The following is a 12,539-nucleotide window of genomic DNA, read 5'->3' as shown; positions in this document are numbered from 1 at the left end:
AGACAGTTTCAGCTTTTGAAAAAAAATATATCAAATTCTTCCTCTCAAAAGGCTGAATTCATAAGCAGTGAGTGAGTCACAACCTTCTGCTCTTCAATAGCCTCTTCCATGTTTTCCTGTTTTATTTTTATATTTTATTTGCAATTTGCAGGTTTTCACATAGACTATATTTAAAAGGACAAACAAAAAAATCAAGAAAAAGTAAATATGACACTGAACCAAAACAGAACACAACAAAACGGCTGCCAGACAGTTCACAAGATATTCTGTCCAAACAGAATTTCAGGAATTAATGAATAAATTAATCTAATCAAACACCGAACGCAAGTCAGAGTGTATGTGGTTGTGACACTGTGTCAAGAAAGGACCCCATGATCTCTCAAATCTATTCTGGGTTTGCTCAGACGCAGTTTTGTCATTTGTATAATAGACATTATACAATAGTCAGATTTTCTTGAGCCAGTGTGCAAAGCAGAGGGGAGTTGTAGACTTCCAGGTCAGGAGAATAAGTTTCTTAGCAACCACCATTCCTAGTTGCAAAGCAGTCTGCACTCAAAAATTGCAGTCCTAAATGGTAAATGGACTGCGCCTTTCTAGTCTTTCGACCACTCAAAGCTCTTTTACACTACATATCTCATTCACCCATTCACACATTCATACACTGAACTGCCAACAGTCTGAGGAGCTAACCATTCATACACATTCACACAGCATGGCACAGCCTTCAGGAGCAATTTGGGGTTCAGTATCTTTAGTTAGTGGACGACCCACTCTGCCTCCACGCCACAGCCGCCCTAAAGCTATGTAATGTAGAGCAAAACCAGAATAGATGTGCTAAAGATCACTAATACTATCATATTTAGGAGACACTGGTTAGGTTTGATAATGTAGTCCATGCATCACCTTCTGCCGAATTAGCCTGTAGCATTAGCTGATAGAACAACAATGAGCCCGTGACATTGCTTCTTCCCAGAGCTCTGCTGATATCATTGAATTCAAGTCTCTGGCCCAGTTCAGTTCACAATTTTTGACACTAACTGCTTCGGAGAGAGTATTCAAGAGATTTTCAGGAAAAGGATGAGTGCTAGGGGTGAACTTAAAATGTGGGCAATTTTCCTTGTAGTGACTAACTTGAAGATATCGAGAAAAAAAATGTATTAGGAGGATTCCTTTACTGAGTAAAAGATGCGATTCAGCCATCTAAAATACCATAAGACCACTCTCTCTACAGACCATAAACACCCCAGGCTTGAATGAATGATTTTAGCATACTCATGTTGTCCTGTTAAAGCCTTACTTGATCTGCTATGACTAAAAACCTATGGTGGCTAATGTTAGCTAATGCTAACAAACTTAAGATTAACTTTGCTGCCTTCGGTTTCTATATCTCGACCTAATGATGGTGTCTTTAATGTCAGTGAAACAGAAGTTAGAATCTTTCATCCTCCATCCAAAACCTCCCGTAGGTGTTCTATTGTGCTGAGAAATGATGATTGCGAAGGCCATAGCATATCATGTTCATACTCATCAAACCATTCAGTGACTCCTTGTGCCATATGGACAGGGGGCATTGTCCTCTTGAAAGAAACCACCACCATCAGGATAGAAATGTTTCATCATAGGATGAAGGAGATCGCTGAGAAAATCTTTTGACTTGTTTCGGCCCTTCCCTCTTGTTTTTTCCCCCATATCTCAGTCGACCAGTGCCGATGTTTTTTGCGTGACTGAATTCTCAAATGCGCATTCATCTTTGTAATGAGGGGTTTATGCACTGCAGCCCAGTTGGCATTCTCAGCCAACTGAAGAAGAGTTACCCAAATGGTTTTGCGCACATATCTCACTAATGCACAACATCTGGTCACTTTAATCACTTTTCCTATTGAAACACTAGCCAGTTGAGCAGTTGTTGTGACTGAAGCTCCTGTCGTCCATGCCTTAACTGTGCGGAAGTATCTTCATCCGTTATGTTTCTCCATTTGTTTATTCAGGATTGTATTATTATGACATGAAAGACCTAAAACTGTCATGAATATTATTTTGTTAAAATTAATTAAAATTAAAATTATTATTATTTTCAGAGGTCTGCAGGATATCCTGGTAAAATAACTAGAATTACATTATACCTACATTATACCCATTTATCATGTTAGTGTGCGTTCTGTTCTGCTTGCAGCTCTAGAGGCTCTCAATAGCTTTTTCTTGTTTTGTATTCTGACTTGAGGTCGCATCCCGAAAGATTCTGGCTTGCATTGTGATCAAAATTTTATGCAGCCCTCACACAATCCAGTCATGACGCGCATATGGGAAATGTAAAGAAGTAGAGAGAGAGAGGCAGAAAGTACAAATGTAATGCTGACGGTAACACTTTCCTGCCGCCACCAGAGACGCGTAATGGACATTTTTAGGGCAGGTGTAGATGTCCGGTGCTCAATGTGAAGTGTGTTGTTTTGCAAAGGGTCCTTTGTTTTAAAATGCAGAAACCCATTTCTAACGTTAAAGTAAATTATATATTGACCCAAGGGGTTGTCTGGAGGCAGCACTGAAAGGAGGTGATGGGGTAGTTTAATGGTGTTAGGGTTAAAGGGACTTTCTGTCTCAGTCAGTGTGCTCTACCCTCTAACCACAGCTGTTCTCCAGCTCCCACCACTGCCTCAGACAGCTGCCTTCACAGCCTGCTTTGAGTTCAACCCACACACATTTAATTCACTCAGTAGTGTTAAGTTGACTTTGCTATAAACCCTCAGTGTCCAACTTCACACTCTAGCTTTCCAACGCAGCTGCTGTACCTTTGCTGCCAAGTCGGTTTACCAAAAGCATTTTTCATGTACTTCATTCTGCAGTGCCATTGTCATCTCCTCAAACCAGACGATTCACCGCACCGCTTATTGACATTCAATCTGGCCTTAAATTAGTGCTCCTCATCAGCTGTAAAGTTATTAGGTGTTTCTTCAAAGCTGCTGCATTTTCCTATTCCCTCATGTTCTCTCATGTTCACGGCCTGTGTTAATAATGAAGATAGCTAGTTCCAGTTTTCCATTGCAGATGAACTCCATATTTCAATGAATTCTTCTTCTTCAGAACATCTTAAAGGAATAGTTCAATATTTCGAGAAATACGCTTGTTCACGAGAGTTTGATACCACTGTCATACTCTGTTAAATATGAAGCTACAGTCAGCAGACAGTTAGCTAACTTAGGATAAAACTGTAAACAGGGGAAAGGCCTGACTCTGTCCAAAGTGAGAAAAATCTAAAGCAATAGCTCAAAACATGGTAGTCCATCCTCTAAAATGACATCTATCTATATATCTATATATAATATGATAATTAATGATAATTAATGTTATGTGCTGTTTTCCCAGCTTCTGGTGTTAAACATTTCCTGGCTGTAGCCTCATATTTAATGGTCCAGTTTATATTTACATAATATGGCACAGAATATAAAATGCAGTACTACAATATAACTATGTTTTAGAGTGATCTTTAACAAGCTGAGCCCCAGTAAAACCACAACTTTCATTTTTACATGAAGGTTTTTATGTGAATTAAACAAATTAGAATGTGTTAAGCTTTAGAGGAGCTGGTATTTGGTTGCTACTCTTTGTAACCAGCATAGACTGCGGAACTGGGGGGGGCCATAGGGGCCACGGCCCGGGTAACTTTTGTACTCTGACAAACTATTTCATATGAATAAAAGCCTAAGTTGTATCTGTGTTTTTACGAGCCAAACAATACTAGTCAGCACACACCTTCACGCACTCTCACCAACTGCTGCCGATAAAAAAACTGACTGACTGCTGCATTTTGATTTTAAAAATTAGTGTGCATTGTTTAATAACTACATCATGTGCGAGTGTTGTCGCAAGCTAATGGCGGTTACCTGCCAAAATGCTGGCTGCAGTACCTGCGAAATTGAAGAGAGTCAATATCTGATTTTTTTTTTTTTTTTTTTGTGCGTTTGTGTCTAAATAGGCTTGGCTTGTTGTGTGTGAATGTCAGAGTGGGGTCAGAGGGGTTAATCTGAGCAAGCATGTGTGTGTGTTCATCATGCATGTACTGTAGATGTGACTGTGTGGTGTTGGAATAAAAAAAGTGCTCCGCAACATTATTTATTACATCACTAATATTGTCTGGTTCAATGCATATGCCCCCCCCTCCGCGTGACTTGAAATTATGGCGCCCCCTTGTTCAGATGCGTTTTGCGGTCCATGGTAACCAGTCGTCATGCTAAGCTATGCTTATACACAAATTGGCTGCTAGTTGTAGCTTTATGTTTAACAGACAAAGTATGAGTCTGCCTTCTTATCCGGCTGACCAAGTACGTAGTTCTGTCTGAGTACTGACTTTACCTCGCCTGGGAGACAGCCTTGACTCACTTCTTTGCTTTTTGCTTCCACTTCTCCCTCTTCTTCTTGATAGAGCTGACCTCTTCTAAAGGTTACCCTTCGATCAGACATAACCTGTGTGTCTTTTTATAACTTAATATTACAGTACTTCTACAGACTAGCCCCACTGTACCACTTTACGTGGTTTACATTTTCTCCTATTTACATAGTGGCCACCACCAACATTTAATTTAAATTCATGTGTAGTCATAGGAAATTAAAGAATTGTATTTTCACACCACAAGCTGAGACACTGTGGGAAATAACCCAACATGCAGTATGAGTCACATGTGTCAACAGACCAAACTGCAAACGGCAGAACTGAAAATCTGGTAGTCTTAACTTTCCTATAAACTCATTATAAAAGGATCAGATCATACAGAAATTGCAGTTGGAGTGACTCATTTTTTATTGTATGAAGTCATTTCTGTATTGTTTATCTAAAGATCAATATAATCAATATATAAAGCACAATGATTATCTGGATTCTAAATTAAATACATCCCTTCTTCTTCTTCTTCTCCTCCTCTCACCAGGACTCGACTGATGCAGAGTTTCAAAGAATCCCACTCCCATGAATCCCTACTTTCTCCAAGCAGTGCTGCGGAGGCTTTGGACTTAGTTTTGGATGAGGAGGCCATAATCAAACCTGTCCACTCTAGCATTTTAGGACAAGAGTACTGCTTTGAGGTGTTCTATGTTTTATAAATGTTTTATTCTTCCTACTTTCACCCGAATTCAACTTAACTTCTGCTGAATTTTGAATTCAATTTGTCAGAATGTTCTGAGGGCGCCACTACAAAGCCGCCTCTTAGCTCTCTATGGATGAGATGGATGAACCGGGTGGTTTAAGGAATTTCCTCTTAAATGATAGATGACAGAACATTAATAGCCAACAGTTGATTAGTTGTCCTTGTTTCCTGGTTCCAGCTCATCAATTTTGAGTCTTTAATCTGATTAATCCATTAATTAATTAATTAACGTTGTGGATAAAATAAGCAATTTTCAAGATGTTGTCTTGGGCTTTTGAGAAACGATTAATCAAAACAAGAAAAAAAACAGTTTGAAATGATAGTGAAAAAAATTGTGTTCAATTATAATATAAAAAGTATCAATTACTCCCAGCCATATAAGGAATATTTCATAATAATGAATATGCTAAAACCTTATTATTGTTTGCAGGTGACCACCAGTTCAGGGACAAAATGTTTTGCCTGCAGATCAGCTTCAGAAAGAGATAAGTGGATTGAAAATCTGCAACGAGCTGTCAAACCGAACAAGGTAGATACAATAGAATTTTCTCCGAATGATCTGACCGTTGCCTGCTATGTCATCACAGGACCCAGGGTGCACCATTACGAACTGATGTAGATAAGGACTGTTATAATGCAGTAATAGAACTCCTCGTTTCACTTTCAGGACAACAGCAGACGGGTAGACAATGTGCTCAAGTTGTGGATCATTGAAGCTCGAGACCTTCCGGCTAAGAAACGTTACTATTGTGAGCTGTGTCTGGATGACATGCTGTACGCACGCACCACCAGCAAACCCCGGACTGACACCGTCTTCTGGGGCGAGCATTTTGAATTTAACAATTTGCCTACCATTCGTAGCCTTCGTTTGCACCTTTACAAGGAAACTGACAAAAAAAGACGCAAGGTAACATATCCTGTGTTGATCTGGGTCAGAAAACCATTATTTATTATTTATTGTGCAACAAATTTTAAAAAATAAAATGCTGTTTTGTTTGGTAATCCAGGAGAAAAGCACATATCTGGGTCTTGTCAGCATCCCCATCTCCAGCATCACGGGCCGGCAGTTCGTTGAGCAGTGGTACCCAGTGATACAGTCCAGTGTCTTGGCCAAAAGCGGTGGTGTTGGAAGTGCCAAAGTGATCAACGCCTCACTACGTGTCAAGTCTCGCTACCAGACAATGAACATCCTCCCGATGGAGCTGTACAAGGAGTTTGCGGAGTACATTACCAACAACTACCGAACACTGTGTGCAGTTCTGGAGCCGCTGTTGAGTGTGAAAAGCAAAGAGGAGGTGGCTTTTGCTCTGGTGCACATCCTTCAAAGCACAGGGAAGACAAAGGTAAACGAGTAAACAAAGGGGCTCAAATGCTGTTCATGTCTCTCAGCTCCCTTTATGATCCGTAGGTTTGTTTTGTCACTAGAAGTATTATTTCCTTGATCTGAACTGAAAATGTAATCTCTACTCAGGAGTTCCTGTCTGACATGGCCATGTGTGAGGTGGATCGATTCATGGACCGTGAGCACTTGATCTTTCGAGAGAACACGCTGGCTACGAAGGCTGTGGAAGAGTACCTCAAACTGATAGGTCACAGATACCTCAAGGAAGCTATAGGTGAGACTGCTGCAGATACATAGACATCCCTGTGGTATCTACGGCTGCCTGAAGTGTGTCAGACTAGGCTAAATTCCAGCATTGTTTAAAATAAAATAAAATAAAGATCAGTCATCATTTCATGGTATATCCCAATTATTACAAAACCTGTAGATTTAAATTTATAAGTTTTAATATTGACTTCCTCCAAACAGCCACTGGCTAACAAATTGGTTAGTAATCATCCTACACTGTTACCATGATGACATTTATTCTGTCCCTCGTGAGAGGAAAATTGTAAAATTGTGTCCTCCTGATGCATCTGGCTGAACTTTTTATATATCGATCACTTGCAGGTGACTTCATTCGAGCCTTGTACGAGTCTGAGGAGAACTGTGAGGTGGATCCCATGCGTGTCCCACCGTCAGTCCTCGCTGACCATCAAGCCAACCTTCGCATGTGTTGTGAGCTGTTACTTTGCAAGATTATCAACTCTCTCTGGTCAGTTTTTTAATTTTTTTATTCTATTTACAACCCTCAGAAAATGTGTATATGCATGTGTGTTTGGTGCCATGTAGGGTCTAAAGTGCAACTCTCTGTTTGGCGTCCATTTTGGTCCACTCCACTTTGGTCCACTCCACTCACTTTATGTGTGTCAAAAATGTCTCACCTTTCTGACATTTGTGTGTGAAAGTGAAAAAAATAAGATTTGACACAGGAAGAATGTGCAGCACCACGGGAAAAACATAAAATTTTATCTTTCCAATTGACAAAACATCTTTTCTTTCCAAAGTAATAACAATATAAAATCTTTCTTTCTGCAAACTCCTGATATTAAAATATAAATAAATCAATTACAACATGATTTTTTATTATTTACTGTAGATGTTTTTGTCCATGCCACATAATATAACCAGTAAAATCATCAAAATCATGTAAAACTGTTCCAGAAATGCTTTCATAAACATATTCTGCACCCTGCAGGGTACGGTCCTGTAATTTTCCGTATGTTTTAGTCTCCTGACCTTGCAGAATTCCTGAGGGATGCTGTGTTTTTTTTCTTGCTGTTCTGCTTGACAGTAGGTAATAAAATTATATTCTTGTTTCAGCATATTTCCCCGGGAGCTAAAGGAAGTTTTTGCCTCATGGAGAGCCAGATGTGCTGAGCGTGGAAGAGAGGATCTCGCCGACAGCCTCATCAGCTCCTCTCTGTTTCTTCGCTTCATGTGCCCAGCCATCATGTCCCCCTCCCTGTTCAACCTAATGCAAGAATACCCTGCTGAACGCACCTCCCGCACACTCACTCTCATAGCCAAGGTGATGCAGAACCTGGCCAGTTTAAGCAAGTGAGTCATCATCTGTCCTCTTCCAGCCACGAGCTTCGACATCACATTAATTGATTCAGTTCATTTTTAGATTTGTAGACATTGACGCTTGTGTGAGGTGGGATGCATGTCACAGAGTAACATCCCGGAAATAGAGGCTTGCGGTTTTGACTGTGAGGGTATAAACTGTTACTCACCCACAGTGAGCTCCAAGGCTATCAGCTGCAACACATTTGTTCCTACCGCCACTCTGTGCTCTTCATGGACATTTTTTGGAATATTAAAACAAATCCACTGACCTAAATAGAAAAATAAGTTTGGTGGCAATTTAATAAACTCTACTTTTCATTACACTGAATAAAATACTCGCTATAGAGTATAATAAATAGATATTTTAACATATGTAGAACATATATTATATGTAATCAAATTTATTGAAGGTTATTTGTAAAGTGAAATTCACGCTTTACATTATTTTAGTTATAATCTACAATAATCTATACCATGATTTGTATCAAATAACAAATCATGGTTCATGTTTCCTTCTCTGCTGCTTTTCTCTCTTTTATATCATAGCAAAATTAATATGTTTGTGTTTTGGACTTTAGTAGGTAAAAGGAAAAACAAGTCACCTCTGGTTTTGGGAATTGGGCTTTGTTATAATGGTTTCTCACTTTTTTTTTCTGATGTTTTCTAGACTACATAATGAATTGAAAAAAACAAACTAGCTGATGAATTCATGAAAAGAATCCATCAACTAGCTTTTCAGCTGCACATGTGAGGAGTCAGGACCAGGAGCTGGTCAAAGGTCAAAGAGGCTATTCACAGGGGTCACAATCTCCCTCTCTCTTACACACCCACTTCTTTACATGGGAAATTGTTTATATAGGTCACGTGATGGCAACTGAGTCTGATGAAGACTGTTTGATGCAGTTGAAAGCTAGTAAGCAGACCTCGAGTTAAGATTATTTGGTCGACTGATCCTTCAGGCATGAATTTCACTAATATCCCAGATATAATTTGATTTTTGTGCATGAAAACATCTTTGAGAAACCTAGATAAAGCCTGTGTCCTGGTTTTGAGAAAAAAACAGGATCTAATACCTGTAGTTCTTTTGCCAAAAAACAGGTTTGTAGGTGCAAGTTGCATAGTAGTCAGTCAAAAAAAGTAAAAATATGATGGTAAACAATGTAAAGAGGGTTTTAATACAGGTAATTCTGCACCGATGCAGATGATCAGACACCTTAATACAGACTTGGATAAACAGGAACACTAATGAGCAGGTTTTATAAATCATATCTTGACTATGACTGAAACCAGGACAGTACTCAAAATAGGCGTGTTAACATTCGCACTGTTCTTATATTGTTGACACTCAGAATGAATATGTGGACGACATCAGAAGTTTCAATATACGACACTCCTGAACTGTAAACATTAGAGCCTTCCATGGTGCCCTGAGCAGTATGTTTCCATCTTCTCTGCCTTCATGTATGCTGTCATTATTGCCTCTGCAGGTTTGGACCCAAGGAGGAATACATGTATTTCATGAACGAGTTCCTGGAGATGGAGTGGGGCTCCATGCAGCAGTTCCTTTATGAGATTTCTAACATGGACACCGGCGGAAACGCTGGGGGGTTTGAGGGCTACATTGACCTCGGCAGAGAATTGTCCATGCTCCACAGCTTACTGTGGGAAGTTATGGGCCAGCTCAGCAAGGTAGGTGGAATAACACGATGAGCTGCTGGAACATTAAATTAAACATTTAATATGATTTTCTTTCTCTAAGCGAGGAATATAGAGAGTTAGAAAATGAGGTCCTGCAGTTTTCTGTCACACAGACTGACATGATTACTTCGACTCCATAAAACTGAGGTGGAAATAATGCTTTCATATTTGACTATTGTTCGAAGTAATTCACTGTTCTGTATTTTTAACATATTGAAAGTTATCAATATTTTATGCACGGCCCTAATTTGTCTTACACAGTAGGTGGACAGATGTGGAACGTCGTCTGCTTTTTAATTGCCGTATTCTGTGTTTTTTGAATGACATTTTATAAATCAATAAGAGAATCATACTGTGTGTATAACAGAGGTTTCCAACCCCCGGGGCACAAACCATGACTCATTTGTTACTGGGCTGCCGAATGTGCTGAATAATAGTTTTATTATTGGATGCACCAATCCAACTTTTCCTCTCCTGATTCAGATTCTGATACCTAAAATAAGCTGCTGATGGTGAGTACCGATCCAGTACCATGACCAACATTAAATATGTGAAACAACAACAAACTACTTCGATTAATTATTGGTAATGTTAGCTTATCCCTTATATATCCCTCATATAAGTTATTATCAGCTCTATTTTTTACTTATTTATTGAGTTGATAGCTGATTGAATGAATGTAACTGATGATTGAAAGCTGAAGGATTTAGTCATCTGGACGGCTACCCAGTCAGCTGAATGGGGTCAACACAGCTGTTGCCCATCCAGTAGATTGAACCAGAGCAACTCTATTTTATATTATCATAATGATGATAATATGAAAAAATAAGTTAAGATCATAGGCTATTTTTGCAGTAACTACCTTGAACTTGGCACTGTCTGCCTGTGATTCATCCCTCCTGATGCCTCACTGTCAAGCCCACAACCACAGGAAAATGACTTTGAACTAAAGTAGGTCATCAGTACATGAGGTGATCAGTTTCACCTCCTATTTTAACTTTTATTTATTTATTTTTTTGGCGGTCTCTGCCTCCCCCGAGTTGCCAGAACTGCTACAATGTTGTCGATAAAATAGTCCCTGAGGCAACAAAAGGGGTTAAGATCCTCTGCCTTAAGGCATGTGGGCTTTGGATGTTCTTTATTTTGAAAACCTTTCAATTTTTCAGGATGCTATTCTCAAACTTGGACCCCTACCGAGGCTGCTGAATGACATCAGCGTCGCCCTGAGGAACCCGCAGCTCCACATGCCGACGAATCACCAGCCAGACCGACCAAAGGACAGACTCTTTTCACGGCCATCTTTCAATCGTCTCATGTCCTCTGACTTCCAAAGCCTTATGATGCGTGACTTAAACAGGTATCTTCTTGCGGTTTCTTTGTTTCATTGCATGTCCTCGAGGAGTGTGACGGCAGCGCTATTGCTTTCACATTTGAAACTTTATCAAGATAATGTGTGTGGTCCTAACTGCAAATATTGCACATAGTGCAACAGTTTGATATGGATGTGAGGCCAAGAATAGACAAGAAGAGTGAATCCAGTCACTTAAAACAAAACACTGTCGTGTTTCTAAAAGCCCATAATGCTAATGCACCTCTTCAGGCTTTTTAAGTATTTTATCAATCAGTAATTACTAACACCATCTGTTCCCAGACTCTCTTTCCTCTGTGTTTTAATTCATTTCAGCACTCTGCTACTGTCAGGAGACAGTTGCTCTCATTATTGTGTAACTGTTTAAATAAGAACTCTTTAAGTAAGAGAAAAACATGGGTAATATCAGAGGACAGACTCTTATTTTGTATTTATACTATTATGAATCCCTCCTACCATGCACTAGTCTGTAAACATGCAATTGAATGTGAAAGACTTAAATCCGCTGCAGGCAGGTGTGAGAGAACAGAGATCAAACGTCTGGAAATTCAAACCAACACGAGGATCCACACACCTGCCGCTCCTCGTAGCTCGAATCCCAGAGGTATCGGGCTACGGAGTGACTGACAGAATGGAGTCACGCCTTCTCGCTCACTTTGCTTTTCCACAGGTTTTTATTATGCAACAGTTACATAACGGAACGTGTGTAGTTCTTTCAAACCATGAAATCTAGACAGGTGCACAGGGTCAAAAAAAACGATTGACAGCATGTGAAGTGCTTTGATTTATTCATACGTTTCCATCATGAAATCTATCAGGAAATCAAAATTTACCTGAATAAATTTCTGATCTTATAATATTTTGATCAGACTACATAAAACAGTAGATGGGACATGGGCATCCTGACAGCAGTGGTTCCAAACCAAAGTTAGATCTCTACAAGGTGATAGAATGTACATTACATACATTTGGAACACATCTCTCTGTTGTGTATCTGCAGTTCAATAGACATCTCTCGCCTGCCGTCCCCCACGACTGGCGTCTCAGCTGTAGAATCCCTCTCATCTAACCTGAACATGAGGCGTCACGCAGAACGAGACATCCGCTCGTCGAGGGAGGTGTTCTATGTGACCCGCCCGCCGCTGGCTCGATCCAGCCCCGCATACTGCACGAGCAGCTCGGACATCACTGAGCCCGATCCAAAGGTACAGTGTGACATCAATGTAACAGGATGGAAGTCTGGAACAGTTTTTTTTTGGCTCAGTTTGCTGATTTTTGTCTTAATTCTGCATCTTTTTAAACCTTCTCTGCGGGTATACGCACGTACATTTATTATAGGTACCATAACCATACCATATAAGTACTATAATCAAATGTCTAGCACATT

The 12,539-nt window shown here is 39.8% G+C and overlaps 1 protein-coding gene across 6 annotated transcripts in view; it reads left to right on the top strand.

The window, feature by feature from the left end:
• The window catches only part of LOC104931633 (ras/Rap GTPase-activating protein SynGAP), a 40,090-nt gene that overhangs the window by 16,750 nt on the left and 10,801 nt on the right, over positions 1 to 12,539 (top strand). For 5 of the 6 annotated variants that reach the window (XM_019254842.2, XM_019254839.2, XM_027286736.1 and 2 more), the window contains 10 exons: positions 4,920 to 5,073; positions 5,566 to 5,664; positions 5,782 to 6,042; positions 6,143 to 6,478; positions 6,607 to 6,751; positions 7,087 to 7,231; positions 7,840 to 8,076; positions 9,573 to 9,774; positions 10,950 to 11,140; positions 12,153 to 12,357. In XM_019254842.2, coding sequence (XP_019110387.1) covers positions 4,920 to 5,073; positions 5,566 to 5,664; positions 5,782 to 6,042; positions 6,143 to 6,478; positions 6,607 to 6,751; positions 7,087 to 7,231; positions 7,840 to 8,076; positions 9,573 to 9,774; positions 10,950 to 11,140; positions 12,153 to 12,357 — 1,975 coding nt within the window. The remainder of the gene's footprint in view (positions 1 to 4,919; positions 5,074 to 5,565; positions 5,665 to 5,781; positions 6,043 to 6,142; positions 6,479 to 6,606; positions 6,752 to 7,086; positions 7,232 to 7,839; positions 8,077 to 9,572; positions 9,775 to 10,949; positions 11,141 to 12,152; positions 12,358 to 12,539) is intronic. The other variant, XM_019254841.2, reaches the window with a different exon arrangement.

Source organism: Larimichthys crocea, chromosome XIII (genome assembly GCF_000972845.2).
Source record: "Larimichthys crocea isolate SSNF chromosome XIII, L_crocea_2.0, whole genome shotgun sequence".
Taxonomy (NCBI): Eukaryota; Metazoa; Chordata; class Actinopteri; family Sciaenidae; genus Larimichthys; species Larimichthys crocea.
The sequence above is the reverse complement of the archived record's forward strand: the minus strand, read 5'-3'. Positions and strand labels throughout refer to the sequence as shown.